Genomic DNA, 21,297 nt, shown 5'->3' with positions numbered 1-21,297 from the left:
AAGTGGAAGGAAAGAGAGCAAGAGGTAGACCAAAGAAGAGATGGAAAAACTGGGTGAACGAAGATCTATGTGAGAAGCAGCTATCTGGAAATGAGGTCCATAATAGAACGGAGTGGAAGAGACTGACACGAAATACCGACCCCGTTTGAACGGGAAAAGGTAAAGTAGAATTGAATTGAATAAGCAATGTATTTATAAACAATAATAAGTACATAAGTTAGACCATCCCCTAAGTTTGCAGAAACTTCTGAAGAAGAAGAAGAAGAAGAAGAAGTTTTCTTGTATCAACAGATAAATAAGCTAAATCATTATAAGGATCTAACCTATACCGAAATTGACCATGATGTTGATAAATGATAGACATCTGGCGTTTATAAATACGTTTGCTGTTTATTCACGTATTTAGCTGTACAACTCTGGATTCGTATACGTATCATATAGAGAAATCACATTAGTTTGAAATTTATACTCATAGATATAATGTAGGTGAAAAGCCTAAATCTGAGTAAAAAAATTGAGTATTACTTTTGACATAAAACCTACCTGTCAATTTCTAAATCACATTTCTCAGAATCCATTCCATTGCTTTCGAACAAGAAGTGATTCCTCGTGGGAAGTTTTTTTTCCTGAAATTGACCATGATGTTGATATATGATAGACATCTGGCGTTTATAAATACGTTTGCTGTTTATTCAGGTATTTAGCTGTACAACTCTGGATTCGTATACGTATCATATAGAGAAATCACATTAGTTTGAAACTTATACTCATAGATATAATGTAGGTGAAAACCCTAAATCTGAGTAAAAAAATTGAGTATTACTTTTGACATAATACCTGTCAATTTCTAAATCACAAGTTTCATTTCTCAGAATCCATTCCATTGCTTGCGAACAAGAAGTGATTCCTCGTGGAATTTTTTTTCCCAAGAGGTTTAGTCATCCCAAGTAGGAAAAGCGGACGCAGGAACAAAGAGATCCTCTTTGGAATAAGACGTTTTGGGTTCGCTGGAAGCAGTAGGCCTCTTATCATACTCAGTCATGTCATATTGCTCGAAGTTCTCCTTGGCGGGAGCTTTTTTCGGGACTTTGATTTGACTATTGACTACGGTGGCTTCTAATTCTATATTGTCTGAGCCTTCTTCTAGAGTGCTGTGCTTGATTCCATAGTAGAAGTACATTATGAAACCTGAGGAACGAGATTGAAATCAGATTTAGATTATTTATTATCATTTGAAAAAAAAAAAAAAAAAAAATCATAGGATTTAAAAGTTAGGTATTATCCTTGAGTACGTATTGGCCCTGCCTAGGCTAAATTTTCAACCCTTTTACCTGACAGCTCACTTTCATGAAAATGAGTTGAAAATTTCTCAATACGTTGATTCCTCTGAAACAACTTTGAAATAAATGACAATGTACATACATACTGTTTACTCCGAGTCAATGCACGTAATAAAATGTTGTACATTATTTGTTAGACCGACTTTCAGTGAATTTCAAACTTACCTAATGTCATCCAAATGGTGAATCGGATTAACGTGAGATAATGAAGTTTAAGGATGAGGTAAATATTTACAGTGATGGCGATAACAGGGACAAATGGCACACAGGGAGTTTTGAACATGAGGATTTTTCTGAAATCAAAAACATGACAATATTAAATTAGTACTATGGGGTGTAATAGTCCTACATACTGGACTCCACACACAGGAATTTCGTCAAAAAGACCCTCATTTCAGTGTAATGTAATTAGTACTACCCAAACATTTAATTTACAATGCCAACAAAAGAAAGACCTTTCGGTCTCAAACCAAGAACGACTAAAAGGGAAAAATCTATTTGTTGTCAGCTTAGAACGGGATATTAGAGCACCTCTTTATTGATATAATTTTGTTTACAAATTAAGAATTTAATTTTAGTCTACAAAGGTATCATTTTTATATGATAATTATTATTTTATGTGTTGTGACTTTTCTCTAACGATATACACAAAAAGCCCACTGTGAGGCTTAGGTGGTGGGGGTACAGAGCCCCTAAAAGATGGGTTAAGCTTACACGAATGCACGGGCGCAGCGAAACTTACTTGTTCTGAGGTTTTCTCGATATAACTAACAGAATACCAATGATGGCAAATATGAAGGCATACACAATGAACTGTGTGATGGAGCCCATGGACCCGAGGAACAGTTTCATTGTGACGTCCAGCAGGATAATAAGGACATACAGGACTCCAACAAGTTTGATGACCAGGATTCCAGATTCTTCGGTGGGAGGTCCTGTGTCCACCCAGGGGAAAATAGCGGGACAGAGGTATGTGGCAGCCTGTAATTGCAGTGAATTGAAATAGTTAGACCAACCTCAGTGGTGTAGTGGAAGAATTTTTAACTTGAAACTTGTCACACATATCGTTCCCCAATATTGTTACACCTAGATAAATTTAATGAACTCGAACCACTAACCTCTAGATCCGAAGTCCAACGCGTTAACCACTGCACTACAGTGGTGTAGTGGTTAGCACGGTTTATCCTGAATCTGGAGCCAGGTTCGAGTCCAAGTCAAGTGATAGAAGTTCTGGGATTAACGTGAGATAATGAAGTTTAAGGATGAGGTAAATATTTACAGTGATGGCGATAACAGGGACAAATGGCACACAGGGAGTTTTGAACATGAGGATTTTTCTGAAATCAAAAACATGACAATATTAAATTAGTACTATGGGGTGTAATAGTCCTACATACTGGACTCCACACACAGGAATTTCGTCAAAAAGACCCTCATTTCAGTGTAATGTAATTAGTACTACCCAAACATTTAATTTACAATGCCAACAAAAGAAAGACCTTTCGATCTCAAACCAAGAACGACTAAAAGGGAAAAATCTATTTGTTGTCAGCTTAGAACGGGATATTAGAGCACCTGTTTATTGATATAATTTTGTTTACAAATTAAGAATTTAATTTTAGTCTACAAAGGTATCATTTTTATATGATAATTATTATTTTATGTGTTGTGACTTTTCTCTAACGATATACACAAAAAGCTCACTCTAAGGCTAAGGTGGTGGTGGTGGTGGGGGTACAGAGCCCCTAAAAGATGGGTTAAGCTTACACGAATGAACGGGCGCAGCGAAACTTACTTGTTCTGAGGTTTTCTCGATATAACTAACAGAATGCCAATGATGGCAAATATGAAGGCATACACAATGAACTGTGTGATGGAGCCCATGGACCCGAGAAACAGTTTCATTGTGACGTCCAGCAGGATAATAAGGACATACAGGACTCCAACGAGTTTGATGACCAGGATTCCAGATTCTTCGGTGGGAGGTCCTGTGTCCACCCAGGGGAAAATAGCGGGACAGAGGTATGTGGCAGCCTGTAATTGAATTGAATTGAAATAGTTAGACCAACCTCAGTGGTGTAGTGCGAAAATAGCGGGACAGAGGTATGTGGCAGCCTGTAATTGAATTGAATTGAAATAGTTAGACCAACCTCAGTGGTGTAGTGGGAAAATAGCGGGACAGAGGTATGTGGCAGCCTGTAATTGAATTGAAATAGTTAGACCAACCTCAGTGGTGTAGTGGGAAAATAGTGGGACAGAGGTATGTGGCAGCCTGTAATTGCAGTGAATTGAAATAGTTTATTTTTAACAATAATATAAAGGAAAAAGAAGCTCTCTTATTTTTACACCTTTTTTGTACCAAATACCTACATAAGACCTTGTTTAGACTGTGAGAGTAAAGGGACTTTTCAGTCTCATTCTTGGAGGATTAACAGGGTATATTCTATTCTTTTCTTAGACTACAAAACCTTCTGTGGAAGGAACTGAACAGAAATGAAGATAAACTGAAATTTTTTTTAATCCCTCTTTAGTGTCTGTTTCTATTTAATTTTCACGAATCGAGCAAGACTCGTTCTGTAATATCGTGAATAGGAAATGAATATCGAGCTTGGGAAATGGAAACTCACGTGAATTTTCCTCTGAATTTGTTCTAAACTAGGCCCGATGTTGAGGGGATTTGAACTGGTGCCTCCCGCTGTTCCCGTGCCATGTACAGAACCGTAGAATTTGCCCTCTATTCGGTCCGACACCAAATATTGGTCATCGCGCATCGAACACTCCTCACTCTCTTCGGCGTACGTATCGTCCGAATCTGGAGAACTGAGGAAGCAAGAAATTAAATTAAAATTGAATTGAATTGAAGAAAAATCGATTTTAATCAGGAAATCTAAATAATTATTTTTGGTGAAGCTTACTTTTTTCAGTTTTTGTGGGTATCACAGTATTACGAAGTCCTGAGCCATTCTAAAAATATTTTTATACTTCCTCTTTCTTCTCTGTTTTATCTTATCTTCCTTTCCCTTATCTCTTCTCTCTCCCCCTCCTCTTCTTCTCTTTTCTCTTCATTCTCTGTTCTTTTCCTCCACCTCTCGTCTCTTTACTTCTCTTTCTTCACCCTTCTTCTCTTTTCTCTCCTGTAGTCCTCTCTTCTCACATTTCTTCTCTGCTCTCCTCTTCTTGTCTTCTCTACTTTTCTTCCCTCTTCTGTTCTTCTGTTTTGTCTTCTCCCTCCATTCTTTTCTCCTCTCTACTTACCTCCTTGTCACTCGCCTCACCATGATCCTCTGTTTCTGTTGCTGCAATAATGTGTCTGACTGGAAATCAGTGGGATTTTCTGGACTAGGAGGAGGTCTGGGTTGAATATCTTTTAGACTGGACTTGAGTTGTTCTGGATAAAGCAGGCAAAAAAAAAAAAAAAAAAAAAAAAAAAAAAGAGGAGGAGGAGAGTGTGAATTAAAATAATAATATTGGCAGACTTCTGATAACTTTAGAATTTGATCATTCTGACAGGTGGAATTAGAATAGAATATACCTTGTTTATACTGCCAGTATACGACTAGAAAGTATAGGACAGAAAGTAAACTCTCGCAGTTCCCGGCTTCCCAGATCTAAAGCCACAAAAAACGTTTGACAAACCTGTCCATTAGCTATGTATTCCTTGGAAGGTGATCCCTTGATTGGAGTTTTCAAAGATTCTGGCAATAGATCCATTAGGTTTGTTGATCCCGGTTGATATCTTAGGATCAAAACACAAGTAGACACCAGTGTGTAAGCCAATAGTGTACCTGAAACCAAATTTATAATCATTTATAGAGTTGACTTAAAAAAAAAATGTGTGTTGAATAAAAACAAATATCTACAGAACATTATAATTTAGCCGAGTAGCCGTGTATATGTACACGTACGTCGTACAGTCTCATTTTGACTTTGTACAAACTTTAATTTAGTTTTAGAAGGAGATTGATTTAGCAAAAAGCACTAATGACTCCCACATTCATTACATGCATGTAATGTAACGAAAGTCTTATAATATTTTAGGAAATTATATTTTCAAGGGGTATTTGAAGACATTGATCTATTCTAAAAAAAAAAAGAGGAGGAGGAGAGTGTGAATTAAAATAATAATATTGGCAGACTTCTGATAACTTTAGAATTTGATCATTCTGACAGGTAGAATTAGAATAGAATATACCTTGTTTATACTGCCAGTATACGATTAGAAAGTAGTTTACTCTCACAGTTCCCGGCTTCCCAGATCTAAAGCTACAAGAAACGTTTGACAAACCTGTCCATTAGCTATGTATTCCTTGGAAGGTGATCCCTTGATTGGAGTTTTCAAAGATTCTGGCAATAGATCCATTAGGTTTGTTGATCCCGGTTGATATCTTAGGATCAAAACACAAGTAGACACCAGTGTGTAAGCCAATAGTGTACCTGAAACCAAATTTATAATCATTTATAGAGTTGACTTAAAAAATGTGTGTTGAATAAAAACGAATATCTACAGAGCATTATAATTTAGCCGAGTAGCCGTGTATATGTACACGTACAGTCTCATTTTGACTTTATACAAACTTTAATTAAGTTTTAGAAGGAGATTGATTTAGCAAAAAGCATTAATGACTCCCACATTCATTACATGCATGTAATGTAACGAAAGTCTTATAATATTTTATGAAATTATATTTTCAAGGGGTATTTGAAGACATTGATCTATTCTATTTGAATTTGATGATACTCAACTTCCCTTTGGAAAGAACAAGTTTATTATTCAACAATGATGAGTTTTCTAAAAGTTACATCCAAGTTGTTTTACATGAATAATCGATAGTATGTAGATTCTACGCGGAAAACTTTAGACTAAAACTTGAAATTAATGAAGATACACATTTTAGAGTACCCAACTTTAGTTTATTTACTTTAGAAAAGTTTAGAGTAGGTATAATGTAATACTTCAAACTAAAACATGTATGTCGTGTAAAGGCATTGAAAAGGAAGAACAAGGATTCAGGATAACAGGAAGGTACTGCATCTTGTTTGCAAGGAGAGGGTGTTTACTGTTTACCATTGTCATATTCTCAGGAAGTAGAGAAACTTCGAATCAAGTTGTTAAGTTGCTAGTCATTCAACAAATCACTCGCGTTTTTTTTTTATGGTAGGTAAGTGTGAAAACAAAATGCTTTCAGTCTTTCAATTTAGAATTTAATTTGGTCAATAAAAAGTAAAGCAGTTATCCAATTGTCAATATTGCTCATGTAATACATAGAAAATAATTATGGAGATAAATCCAACAAATATTAAAAAGTAAAGCAGTTATCCAATTGTCAATATTGCTCATGTAATACATAGAAAATAATTATGGAGATAAATCCAACAAATATTATACATACACGTACAAAACCCTGAAAGTTCGTAGGTTCGTACCCTCTAAAATGCCAAAGCTATTAAGTGAACCTTCACCCAATCAACTTGATGAAATAAAATAGAACTAGAAGTGTGTTCATTCATTATTCTAAAACTTCCACCTCATTCTTGGTAAAAGTGTAAACAAAGTTTTGTTTAAACATAACTCCACAGGAACCACGAAACCTCAAATGTTCTAAATAAACTTTACGTGATGATGCTGTTGTGTTTCGGTTTTGCTATCTCAAGAGTATAGTAACATTGTAGTGTTTAGAATAGTGTTCAAAGCAAAGTCAGGGGTAAAATACTCGTATATTAAAATTTAATATAATACATATGATATAATTTATAAATATAATATAATATAGTATACTAGAATATACCTTGTTTATCCTGCTTAGATACGACTGAAAAGGCTCTTTACACCCGTAGTCTAAACAAGGTCTTATGTATTTTGAAGTTTTGTGGGATTCATACCTATTTTACTTTGTACAAAACTACAATTATTATTAAATTTTACTTACCAACCAAAGTTAAAATCATAGAAGACGTAACGTATGCTGCTAGAATTATACACAAACTGATCAATATGGCTAGAGGAATTGATCTCTTGGGGTTATGTGCCTCTTCCCCAGTAGTTGCTATAATGTCGAACCCAATGAAGGCATAGAAACACGTAGCTGCCCCTGTGAAGACCTAGAGGAGAACAAAGCACCGGAAAATTATGAAATTAGAAAAGAAATTGTCAGAAAATTAGAAAAAAAAGGTCAGAAAATTAGAAAAGAAAGTAAAAAAAGGATAAAATTCCATGCCTTTAATGTGATTTGAACCCATGACCTCCTGATTACGTGATTTCCTCACAGAATGACTAATGGGAAGTTACTGGTAATTCTCGGTTTTATTTGTTTTCAACCAAGTTCTTGCAAAATTGCCCTGGCGTTCACCAACTCCCAATAATCGAGGACATAAATTCCGAAATAAGGTCAATTAAAATCTCGTTCCAGTTTCATACTATGAAAATTTATACTATGTAGTTTCTACATTATATTTTCGCACTTAAAGAAGAGTAAAAAATTCACTCAGAAAAAGTAAAAAAAAAAAAACTCCAAGACTTACCCCTGACCATCCTCGGGGCAAGAAACCGCCGTGTAAATTCCAGTTGTCGGTGTTAATGTAAAACAGGCCCGCCGACATGATGAACACCCATGCCGCTAAATTTATCGTGTTCAACACGTTATTGAACAGCAGGGATTTGCGAACACCGGCCGCCAGTAGTATCATCATGAGAATCGTTATCAGAAAGGCCAGGAAATCTGGCGGTCGACCTGAAAAGTGAAATCTCATGCCTATGATCATAAATTTATTAGACTAAAATTCAAACAAATTTTTAAACTTCGATGAAAATAGGTCAAAAAGTGAAACGGAGTAAACATAATTAGGTATAGGTATTTAATATCTTTTATTTGAAATGAAATCCGCACCTTAAAATAATAAAAATAGTTTTGTAACAATAACAAGAAAAGAAAACTACTTGGCAAATGGAACGTTGTACACTCAGGCAACAAATTGTATGAACGCCTGACAACATAACAGATATGCAATGCGCCAAACATTCTTTCGCCGTTTCGAATTTTCTTTGTATTAGATAACAAACCTCACAGCTTATGTTCTTACCAAAGCGTTTTGTCTACAAAGTTCTGGTTGATCTAAATACGAGTCAGAAGGTACTATTTCTGTAGTTTTTAAATTGTCGAATGGGACTTTTTTGTCTGTTTATAATTATGTATTTCTATAGGTAATCATGTAATCCTACGAATAAAATTGATTGACTAGGTAAATAAAAACTAATTGAACAAACAAAGATTCGTCGGCACAGAGGTACAAGAGTAAAAATATAAAATATGAAGAACGAAAAAAATCAAAAGAATTAAATCAGAATAAGTAGTTCAAAAATAATGACAGAATCAAATACCTACTTAAAATAAATGTAACAAAATATAACGTGAAATTTATATTTATTTTCACTGTTGAACTAAATTATAAAAGAGGCAAATCGTTGCCTACTTCTTTATTTAACTACAGTATTTATTTATTTAATTTAAATACAATATTTAATATTACAATGAATGTTCAATCCTCACATAGTACCTTTCCTACTTAGTAAATAATTTATTACTCAGAAATAACAAAAAGTAACATTTTACAGAATATCAAAAAAAGTTAACCAATGAAATTTATATTTCAAGAAAAAATAAAGAAATGAGTATTTTATACATTATTGAATGTCAATAAAAGTTTACACAAATAAATAGTTTTAATAAAATTATTGTGACTTTAAAAATCACAAACTGTAATAAATTAAATAATATTAAATTTGGTATGATGCTGCCCTATCTACATTACTATGATAAATAATAAAAGTCTTTGTTCTTTACAAATTAAATATTTAAATCTGACGAAATCGGGATACATTTTAGTTCTAAACTCATAAAACTCTTCAAATTTAAAATAATATTTTATCTACTGTGCCACTCTGAACTGATGGCAATAGACGGGCATAATCTTTATCAAACAGGCACCCATTGGTAATTATGTAATATGTACTGTTAGTTTTCTTGTATCAGGGCAAAGACAGTGCAAATGAACTTTGGAATGACTAGAGGTCAGAGATTACATCTAGAGAGACAAGAGTTGAACATAGTAGAGAAATTCAAGTACCTAGGATCAACCATAAGTCAAGAAGGAGATTTGGATTGTGAGATAGGACATCGAGTGAATGCAGCTTGGATGAACTGGAAGAGAATGTCTGGAGTTTTGTGTGATCGTAAAATGAATATGAAGATGAAAGGTAAAATCTATCGAACAGTTATAAGGCCTGCCATGATCTATGGCTTAGAAACTTGGCCTGCAGCTTGGATGAACTGGAAGAGAATGTCTGGAGTTTTGTGTGATCGTAAAATGAATATGAATATGAAAGGTAAAATCTATCGAACAGTTATAAGGCCTGCCATGATCTATGGCTTAGAAACTTGGCTTGTGAAAAAAGGTCAGGAAAAGAGGCTAGAAGTTGCAGAGATGAGGATGCTGAGATGGAGCTGTGGAGTAACAAGAATGGACAGGATAAGAAACGAGATAATCAGAGGCAAAATCAAAGTGACGGAGATTTCAAAGAAAATGCAAGAAAGAAGGTTGCAGTGGTCATCATTATTAATGCTATTTGGCAAGGTACGGAATATTTATCTCAATATATTTATCATATTCATCAATACATTCAAATGCTGGAATTTTGTGTAGTTAAAGTGTGTGTTATTGATGTTATATTGCGATTATACTTGCGGTAACCCCCAATGGTAGGTAGGTAAGTACAAGTACAGGAATATGTACCTACCTATCTATATAAGAAGAAGAAGAAGAAAAAAAAATCCTTTTTCTCTTCTTACTTTGGGCTTTAAGGTAATAGGTAATAATGGGCTTTTAATTTTCACTTTGTTCTTTATTTCATAATCTTCAATAATATACAAATTCTATAACAATATGACAATTCCTTATTCCCTTAATTTTTAGTTAGAAGAAATAACCTATGGACATAATAAGTTAGTATGATAACACGAAAATATTCTAAACAAAACAAATTAAATGTGTTCAGTGTGAAACCATAGGTAATACCCTCCACGTAAGGTGGTTTTTAATCCTTATTAAAATATTATATTAATAATAAAAAAGAGTTTGAAAAATATAACAAGGTTTTTTTTGTCTCCTTTACTGGACGGGAAATGAAAAACACTTGCGTTTACTCATGGAAAATCCCATCAGTGCAGTTAAGCTTAAAATTGCCCCCAGCCCAAAAAGCTCACCAGCAAGAATAATAATTATATTTTCTATTGTGATTATTTCTATACTTTGTGTTATTTCAAGTTTCAGAGTCCTTCGCAACAATCCTGTACTTACGTAAAAAAATATTTTTTAATTTTTTCACACTTTGCTGAAACTCGACTAATGCGATTTTGAAAAAACCAATGTTTCATATTTCATCACATTGCTCTAGATGTTTTTACTACTTCCTCATATTATGCTTTTATTCTCGTACCACTCCTGTATTTTATTTACATATTTATTTATTGCTACAATATTAATATACGTCTTAGGTAGGGTAGCTAGGTAGGTAACTACCAATTTCCAAAGTTGGCTTAAACCACCAACCTCCGAATCGAATTCCACCGAGAAAACATCTGCTAACTAGGTATTAAGGTTGCAATCAATTTAATGTCAAAATATGAAACTGGAGTACTGGTCTAGCAAAATATCAGTTTTGAAATAAATATGTCTTGTTTGCTTACTTACCTACTTTCTTATGTTCAAATAAATATAATACTTTATAGTCGATCGTCATTTCTGTCTCCATGAAATCACTCACTCGTGAGTGGTTACCCTTCCCTATTACCGTAATACGACTTCTGATAATTAATTACATAAATAATTTTTATGCTGAAAAGGGAAAATTATGGAATTCAGAGAAAAAGTAAAATTGCGAATGTAATGTTATAACAAAAAATGGTATATTTTTTCTGAAATATTTATAAATTACTATTGATGAAAATTTTATCTCATATATTTATAGCATGATCAATACATTCAGGAAAGTGACAGCAGACAAGTACGAAAGTTGGATTAAGATTAAAATCATAGTAGGTAAGTCTTGTTCTGATTAGTGAGCGAGCCGAGGAATCCACAAACTGGTTAGGAAATGTTACCTAGCTTTGCCAGCCAATAAGAATCGAGATCCCATACTACAACTCTTCGTAAGGGTCTCTAATCACTTCCATACAATTTAGGCAACAAAGGTTGTTTTAAAAATAAAATAAAATATTACATAAGAAGAAGAAGTTTTCTTGTATCAACAGATAAATAAGCTAAATCATTATAAGGATCTAACCTATACCGAAATTGACCATGATGTTGATATATGATAGACATCTGGCGTTTATAAATACGTTTGCTGTTTATTCAGGTATTTAGCTGTACAACTCTGGATTCGTATACGTATCATATAGAGAAATCACATTAGTTTGAAACTTATACTCATAGATATAATGTAGGTGAAAACCCTAAATCTGAGTAAAAAAATTGAGTATTACTTTTGACATAATACCTGTCAATTTCTAAATCACAAGTTTCATTTCTCAGAATCCATTCCATTGCTTGCGAACAAGAAGTGATTCCTCGTGGAATTTTTTTTCCCAAGAGGTTTAGTCATCCCAAGTAGGAAAAGCGGACGCAGGAACAAAGAGATCCTCTTTGGAATAAGACGTTTTGGGTTCGCTGGAAGCAGTAGGCCTCTTATCATACTCAGTCATGTCATATTGCTCGAAGTTCTCCTTGGCGGGAGCTTTTTTCGGGACTTTGATTTGACTATTGACTACGGTGGCTTCTAATTCTATATTGTCTGAGCCTTCTTCTAGAGTGCTGTGCTTGATTCCATAGTAGAAGTACATTATGAAACCTGAGGAACGAGATTGAAATCAGATTTAGATTATTTATTATCATTTGAAAAAAAAAAAAAAAAAAAATCATAGGATTTAAAAGTTAGGTATTATCCTTGAGTACGTATTGGCCCTGCCTAGGCTAAATTTTCAACCCTTTTACCTGACAGCTCACTTTCATGAAAATGAGTTGAAAATTTCTCAATACGTTGATTCCTCTGAAACAACTTTGAAATAAATGACAATGTACATACATACTGTTTACTCCGAGTCAATGCACGTAATAAAATGTTGTACATTATTTGTTAGACCGACTTTCAGTGAATTTCAAACTTACCTAATGTCATCCAAATGGTGAATCGGATTAACGTGAGATAATGAAGTTTAAGGATGAGGTAAATATTTACAGTGATGGCGATAACAGGGACAAATGGCACACAGGGAGTTTTAAACATGAGGATTTTTCTGAAATCAAAAACATGACAATATTAAATTAGTACTATGGGGTGTAATAGTCCTATATACTGGACTCCACACACAGGAATTTCGTCAAAAAGACCCTCATTTCAGTGTAATGTAATTAGTACTACCCAAACATTTAATTTACAATGCCAACAAAAGAAAGACCTTTCGGTCTCAAACCAAGAACGACTAAAAGGGAAAAATCTATTTGTTGTCAGCTTAGAACGGGATATTAGAGCACCTCTTTATTGATACAGTACTGCCCCCTGGTAGGACAAATTTAATTTTAGGGGGGACCCCCTAAAATTAAAAATTGAATAGACCATAACTCCGGCCCTGGTTGTTGGATCAAGCTCAAACTTGTATTAAAGTACTACGTTTTTTAAGGCCTTTAATTTTATGTATCACAATTAGGGGGTTCCTATTTAAGATTTTGAAGTCGACCCCCCTATGGCCGACCCTGGCACCGGCCAAAACTTGGAGACTATTTCAAAAAGTTGAATTTCAAAAGATAAAACACCAACCCAAATTTCAGTTTCTCATCTTTAGCCATTCAAAAAATATTCAGGGGTTCCAAGACTTTTTGAACGCTCTGTATATCAAGAAAAGAAAAAAAAAAGTTACTTTGGTACCTACTGTCCTATACCTACTACAAGGAAGAAAGTTAAAAAATCCCCAAGGATTTCTTAGACACATCCCTTTCCAGGCTTGTAAACAAATTTATGTCTGTTTCTATCCTAAGCTCGAAGCTCGATAAAAGAAAGTAAGAAACATGCTTTTCCCCTCGTCTAAGTCGCCTACTTCAGAAAAGTACCTTCACCGACATATCCCGAGAACATTGTGTCTAAAAATGGACAAAATATCGACTTTACCAGGAGACTGTATGAAATATGTATTACAACACATATTGGGAAACGTTGGGCTAAAGTTTTTCCGATTACTTGTTCAAACAACGAGAACAAAATATAAAAATATCCGAAGCACAAGGTGTGTTGTACAGATAACCACACAAAATGTAATTTGCAGCTTATTTTATTACTTCAATACACTTCTCGAACTTTTGAACCTCTTTAGGCCTGACATTTCATTGACACTTCAACTTCAATACGTAAATATTTACTTTTATCTCTTTTAGCGGCCACGTTACAATAGGTACAACAGAAACATTGAACGACCAAAGGCTCGTTCCCACTTGTGAGTTTCATCCGATTTTTTTTTTCGAATGTCCTGCAGGCAATCTAATTTAAATGAGAGTATTCCCACTACACACGACACGATTTTTTCCGAACGGCAAGTGGGAACGAACCTTTAGACTGTAAAGTATGGACTACTTACCAAATATAGTACCGAACGATGTCTTTATTGAGCTCGAAATGGCACCGTGAGTCAGCGTATCAAAACACGCACTGAGGGCACACGCGCACGCCGACGTGCCTATCAAATACTCTAGAACCATATTCCAGCCTATTACAAACGCTATGAATTCACCTACGGTTACGTAACTGTACATGTATGCCGATCCAGTCGTATGAGGCACTCGGACACCGAATTCGGCATAGCAAGCTCCTGGAAGCAAAAGAATAAAAATAGAATAGAATATACCTCATTTATACCGGTAGGATGAGACTGAAAAGTCCCTTTACCCCCGCAGTCTAAATAAGGTCGAGTTTTACGGCCGTTGATTGTCTCAGGATTGAGTTCAATCCGAGGTTGACCTGGGTATGTATAGGGAAATCCTCGTTTCATCTCAACCCCGAGTTGGTGAACCCCAGCATAAGGGAATTCAGAATAGCATACATTGCATCTCCAAGCTAATGTATTAATATTTTGATTAACAACATTTACGTATAACAGTTATAAAATATCTAATTAAGTTCTCTCCAGTTTACCAAGCAATCCTAGAATTATTACTAAAATACGTATCATTACTATACATACCCTCCACAGGAACCACGAAACCTCAAATGTTCTAAATAAACTTTACGTGATGATGCTGTTGTGTTTCGGTTTTGCTATCTCAAGAGTATTGTAACATTGTAGTGTTTAGAATAGTGTTAATATTTGAAATTTGTTTGTTTTAACGCTAGGATGACCCACTATCCTACTAACTAAATCTATTTAATGAAGATGCCGAGGAAATCTTTATCAAGTTCGCGAAAGTTTCAATGTGCTTCATATTCACTGACCTGATTTAGGTGTTAGGAAAGAGTATTTCGAAAAGGCTTTGTTTATTTCGATGCACTGCTCCTGCTTTTGAAATTTATGTTTTCAGACGGAGCATACTTTATAACTTTGTCTTTAATACTTCGCCTTATGCATCACTGAACAATGCTTCTAGTTTCAAACCAAACCAATTATATAAATACAGAGTGGCCATAAAGTTCCGGGACACCAGATCATACCTTTTAGGGCATTTAGGCCTATAGGAAAGACGGAATTTCAGTTGTAAGTCTAACTTGCGAGGGAAAAAATGTGAAAACAACCCCGACCCAAAGTTCTGACTTTCGTTCGAACTGAATAGCTCATTTCTGAAGGGGATTCGTATTATATTCACCTATTGACATCATTTCAACCAGGACTTCTAAGCTGATGAGGAGTGCCACTACAGCGGCAGCAAGGCCGAGGGTGAAGGTGGCAAATACTGGAGTACCGGTGAGAGGTAATACATGACTCAGCTCCCTGGAAAAAATAACAGGATAATGATTAGAAAAAAACAACAGCCTAATGGGTAAAAGGCAGAGCGGACCAAGCCCAAAAATTGACTTTTTGAGTATTGTATATCATTGGAAACAGCACGAAAAGATCTTATTTTTGCAAGGCCGAGGGTGAAGGTGGCAAATACTGGAGTACCGGTGAGAGGTAATACATGACTCAGCTCCCTGGAAAAAATAACAGGATAATAATTAGAAAAAACAACAGCCTAATGGGTAAAAGGCAGAGCGGACCAAGCCCAAAAATTGACTTTTTGAGTATTGTAATTATTGGAAACAGAAGGAAAAGATCTTATTTTACTTTTTAATTGGTTGCTAACTTCCCTTTAGTGTTGAAATGGGAGTAAAAACAAAATGGCTATCTCTATTCCAAACTTGGGCTAGTCCTAAACTTTAACTCCATTTATCTCAAAACGCTTTTTTTTGGACTTAGTCCGCTCTGCCTCTTAGCCATTCAAATAGAATGGAATATTACATGCCCTACCAGAATGAGAATGAAAACTCTCACAGTATAAACAAGGTTGGATAATTAGTTTTTCTAACCGTGTTTTCTCAATGTTGTTTCAACTTTGCGGACTTTTTCATGGGTTATGGGACAAAAATTTATTAATAAATTTTCCCTTATGGGACGAATACTTAATTGATAATTTGTCTCTTACTATGGGTTATGGGTAGAAGACTTACTTGATAAATTGTCCATTATTATGGGTAATGGGACGAAAGCTTGCTCGATAAATTGTCCCTTATTATGGGACGAAAACTTACTTGAAAATGAGACCGTCCTGAGCCATGGCGTACCCGATTCGGGGCATAGGAAACATGGAGCCAAACATGCTGACAGTCAAACCGGCTAAAGCACCAATGGCAACGACGTATTGACATTTATAAGCACCGACATGACCAAACATCTGTACAAGTCCTGCCTTCGGATCGATCTCATCGTAAGGAACTGTGTTAGGATACATATCGTTACCCAGTATCATTCCTATAATATGTAAAGTTTACCTTCACTCAAGTGTATATTTTTGTTGTTGAAATTGGTGGAGATGACAATTTCACTAAATTGAATACCCAGATTAGAGAGAATTGGTGGAGATACCAAATCTACCGTAAGATGCTATTTGAAGACTTGAAGAGCATTACTGCTAGCTATGAATGTTTATTCTCATCTACCTACTAACATTGAGCACATTATAATATTTATAATGCAGCTTTCAGGATAGGGATTGGTAGAAGGCTGCAGTTCCATTGGATGCGTATTTCTAGTTTTCTATGTCGTTCGTCTATAAAATCAGGCGCTATAAAATCAAGAATAATCTCATCTGTTTGTTCCCATTACTTTGAATTATTTTTCAGGCGATGAAAAATTAAATACTAAAGTACAAAAAAATAATAAATAAAATAAATACGCATCCAATGAAACCGCAACTTTTGCCTTACTTATCTTCCGACTTCCACTCATACATAGAATAATAAAAGCATTATTGTAGCATTTTGCATTAAATTGAACAAACTCTCAATATCCATATTCGAAATAATACTTATGGGATAGAATTCTCTCTTTGAATTCATAGAATAGAATTTTTAGAATAAATAGGACAGAATAGAATTCTCTCTTTGCTTCAGTGGCGTTATATAGTTTGAAAATCAAATGTAATGCTCAGTCTTCTAAAATTCATTATAATTTACCCATACGTCCAAAACTACAATTACATTTTTCCACCCTCAGCTTCAGGGAGGTCAACTCTCGTACTTGATATACGTAGCTCTTACCGTTTACAAGATATTTGGGTAATCCCACATTACAAGCATAACATACACGCTACGCCACTAGAAAAGCGTCAGATATTAGACATTTTTTTACTTTTTCATTTTCGTATCTATATTTTGAATAAACATTGAACAAAGCACATTCCAGCATAACTTTGATACAAGAAAATGGCACTGACTTTTGAAATATTTATTATAAACCTGAAAGAAAAATTATCCAGAGTAATGGAAAAAGGATCAAAAATGAAGGGAAGAGGATATTGGAATATCTTGTTTCAGGGACTGCTCTTAGGATTATGTGAAGCTTTCATAGCCAAGGACGGTAAGCTGTCGGTTATGGTACTGCATGGGGTACTAGATCGAAACTAAAATAGATTATAGAAAGTGAATAACTGGGGACACCAGATAGGTACAGTAAGCACTAGATTATTATAATAAAGAAGTACCTAGAGGACGGTAATAAAATGAACTATATTACAAACCAGCAACTAGATACATCCCTGTACCCACACAGGAACCTACTCCCAGTGAGGTCAAATCAAGAGTTGTGAGACATCTCTGTAACAAAAGAAATACATAGGGTAGGTAAAAACTTGACAGTAAATTGTAAAACAAATATCCAGACCAAAAAAGATAAGATAAAATAAAGGACAAATAAGAAGGTAGATAAATTTTTCATTTTGGCAGGAACTCTTTTATAAGATCTAGAAAAATAAAATAATTTAATTAGAAACTAAATAGTAATTTATTAATAATTTATAGGTACATGAATTTATAGTAAGTCGCGCTTTTACTAGATATACAGATAGAAATAGTAGAAAATACATCATCTTACACTATATGAGCACTAGACTGAAATAAGTGAAAATTCCTTTTACGCTCCCAGTCTAAAACCCAGTCATTTTATACATATCTAGTGTCAAATTGATTGTAACCTTCGATAATACGTATACCTACGTACATAAATAATAATATATCATCATCATATAGGTAGTAATAAACGGCCTATGTAGTAAGTTAGCTTGGCACAACCATAGTAATTTCTGTGACATGGGATGCGATGACAGCTTTGAAAATAAATAGCAAACTGAGTTACCGCCAATGTTGCCTTTTCACTTAAGTAAGAAAAATTATCTCTTCTACATAAATCCATCAACCTAGACACAATGTTTCCATAAACACAGCCTAACTACGAGTATATTGAAACCTTATTGCCTGTTAAAAATGATAAAGCTGGAAAAACTTTCATAATAGAATTCTTTTGTGTGGCATGAAGACTATAGGTATCTATGTACATATCTGATAGCTGATATCTAAGACGCCATGAATACAAAAGATAGGTTTTATGTTTTTATAAAAGACATTTTTTTACTTTTTCATTTTCGTATCTATATTTTGAATAAACATTGAACAAAGCACATTCCAGCATAACTTTGATACAAGAAAGTGGCACTGACTTTTGAAATATTTATTATAAACCTGAAAGAAAAATTATCCAGAGAAATGGAAGAAGGATCAAAAATGAAGGGAAGAGGATATTGGAATATCTTGTTTCAGGGACTGCTCTAAGGATTATGTGAAGCTTTCATAGCCAAGGACGATAAGCTATCGGTTATCGTAGGTACTGCATGGGGTACTAGATCGAAACTAAAACAGATTATAGAAAATGAATTACTGGGGACACCAGATAGGTACAGTAAGCACTAGATTATTATAATAAAGAAGTACCTAGAGAAACTATATTATAAAATGAACTATATTGTGCACAAATATATTATAATTATGGGCAATAAATTGTCCATAATGTATTATACAATGTCAAAAAGATAAAGCCATGCAAAACATTGTTCATTGCGTATACATTATTGCTGGACGTTAGAGTTATCTAGGCACTTGCCGGTATACAAAGTAATTTTCTAAAGGAAAATTATTGCTATTACTTGATAAAATGACCAGCTGCGAATACTTTCTCGTTGCCTTGTATAATTATGTCTAGGTTCCCTATACATATCGGTAATAGAAAGTAAAATATTGATATATTGTAATGTAAATGTAGTTTTGACCAGCTGCGAATACTTTCTCGTTGCCTTGTATAATTATGTCTAGGTTCCCTATACATATCGGTAATAGAAAGTAAAATATTGATATTGTAATGTAAATGCAGTTTCTTTGTGTTATTATGTCACAACTTTGGTACTCACTGCAGCATTGTAGGATTTTACCAATATCTCAATAATCCTAAAATCCAATGTTTACCTACCATGCTGGCACCGGTCGCTATGCGCATTTATATGACATAGCTACTCATTTTCCTCACGAGGCTAAGTGGGCCTCGCAACAGCCAGTCACGGAATCAATAATTTGCATGATACAAATTTCTTGACCCCGCCGGGAATCGAACTCGGGTCTCCCGCCTGCAAGGCGAGCGCAGTGACCACTACGCCATGGGAGCTGACTAAATATTGATATTGATGAGTAGGTACTTTTTATACGGCAAGGGAGGAAAATACTGTAAACTTATCCTTTTTTCAGTGCTGCTTAGGTATACGGGACGTATAATACAAAATGAAAATTTCAAGGAGGTATTCAATTCAAAACATAAATATTGAAATATACCTAGGTATACCTCGTCCTTTTTTTATTGTTCGTTTTGAAAATGGATTGTCTCTATTTCTTGACAAATTCACAAGCAGGTGCATTGACGAAACTTTAGAATTTCTCAAGAAACGTCGAAAATTTGAGATTTGAAAGTTTTAATCACCGAAGGACAAGATGCTGAGTGTCAGACAGGCTGCTAGTAGTTTCCCAAGAAATGTTTTTGTGGTGTTTTATTAAAACGTAGCTTTTGGATTACAGTTGTTGAACAAAACTGAAATTAAATTTGTGGTGCTTTCCACTTTTTCATACTTGTCGTGAAATCTGCGGTAAACTTTACTGTGGATTGGTGGAGCTCTGTGATGAAATGAATAAATTCATGCAAAAATAACAATTTAAAAAACTTGTGATAGGATTTTATTTTATCCGTTTTACCTCTCGTTTTTTATTCATGTTTGATATATCTGTCTGATACTACACAACAAAAAGGCACGTTAATGACTGTCATTTTAGCACTGTCAGCATGTAATGGTGAAAGAGGTGTTAAACGATATTTAGGCAGTAGAAACAATTTTGAAAAAAGAAAAAGCAGCAGAAGGAGAAGAAATGAAGGATCGACCACTTTAATAAACCACTGATGGTTAAGCTGAACTTTTAAGTCAGGGGTTTCCAACTTCCATGTGTATGCGCGCCACATGCTACATTGGGAGGTACTTCTAGTACCTGCCTTTTCGACAATTTAACCTTACCTCATATTCATTGTCCTAACCAACAACATCCAACTTAACCTAATTTCTCAAAATTTCAAATGATAAGTTAACAAGTGCAGCGGAAAATTTCGAGTGGGGAAGTTCAGCATAAGATCATAATTAGATTACACGCTAGAATGCAGATTTGAATTAATTAAGTAATAACAAGCCTCCCGTTTCACTCATCTCAATGATGAGTGAAACATACATTTTCTAATCATGAAAATGAGTAATTTACTTCAATTGAATGGAATCAATTACTGATGAGATGAAGCTAATACTTTTGAGGACTTATCACTCAATGATGAGTGAAACATACATTTTCTAATCATGAAAATGAGTAATTTACTTCAATTGAATGGAATCAATTACTGATGAGATGAAGGTAATACTTTTCAGGACTTATCGATACAATACATCATCTGTAAGACCTTGTTTGATTATGAAAAAATGTGTTTAGTGTGCTTAGACTGTTTAGTGCGTTTAGAAAAATACGAGCATCAAATTTACCTGAAAATATTGACGCTACTGCAGCAATTATAAACGAAATTATCACTCCTGGTCCAGCAACTTTATGTGCAACCAAACCAGCTTTTTAGCGGCCACGTTACAATAGGTACAACAGAAACATTGAACGACCAAAGGCTCGTTCCCACTTGTGAGTTTCATCCGAGGACTTATCATATCATTTCCATTTGATTTGTTATTTGCTATCCAAATGGGAAATATTCACTTGAAATTTGAATTTATTTAACCAGCACTTTCAAATGCATTAGAACAAGAGCTA

The 21,297-nt window shown here is 34.6% G+C and overlaps 2 protein-coding genes across 2 annotated transcripts; both read right to left on the bottom strand.

The window, feature by feature from the left end:
* Positions 1-642: 642 nt before the first annotated feature.
* Positions 643-21,097, bottom strand: LOC103505628 (cationic amino acid transporter 2-like). Its single transcript, XM_026820928.1, has 13 exons — positions 21,021-21,097; positions 14,021-14,251; positions 7,860-8,068; positions 7,268-7,439; positions 5,589-5,774; positions 4,977-5,125; positions 4,596-4,735; positions 3,968-4,160; positions 3,136-3,374; positions 2,539-2,677; positions 2,083-2,321; positions 1,506-1,633; positions 643-1,188 (listed from the first exon to the last, which is right to left on the bottom strand). Exons 2-13 carry the CDS (start codon positions 14,193-14,195, stop codon positions 935-937), a joined length of 2,223 nt encoding a protein of 740 aa, XP_026676729.1. The 5' UTR covers positions 14,196-14,251; positions 21,021-21,097; the 3' UTR covers positions 643-934.
* Positions 11,622-12,685, bottom strand: LOC113465950 (cationic amino acid transporter 2-like). Its single transcript, XM_026820931.1, has 2 exons — positions 12,561-12,685; positions 11,622-12,243 (listed from the first exon to the last, which is right to left on the bottom strand). Exons 1-2 carry the CDS (start codon positions 12,676-12,678, stop codon positions 11,990-11,992), a joined length of 372 nt encoding a protein of 123 aa, XP_026676732.1. The 5' UTR covers positions 12,679-12,685; the 3' UTR covers positions 11,622-11,989.
* Positions 21,098-21,297: the final 200 nt, after the last annotated feature.

The sequence above is a fragment of the Diaphorina citri genome, unplaced genomic scaffold (assembly GCF_000475195.1).
Source record: "Diaphorina citri unplaced genomic scaffold, Diaci psyllid genome assembly version 1.1 scaffold186, whole genome shotgun sequence".
Classification (NCBI taxonomy): Eukaryota; Metazoa; Arthropoda; class Insecta; order Hemiptera; family Psyllidae; genus Diaphorina; species Diaphorina citri.
This window is presented reverse-complemented; position numbering and strand designations above follow the sequence as displayed.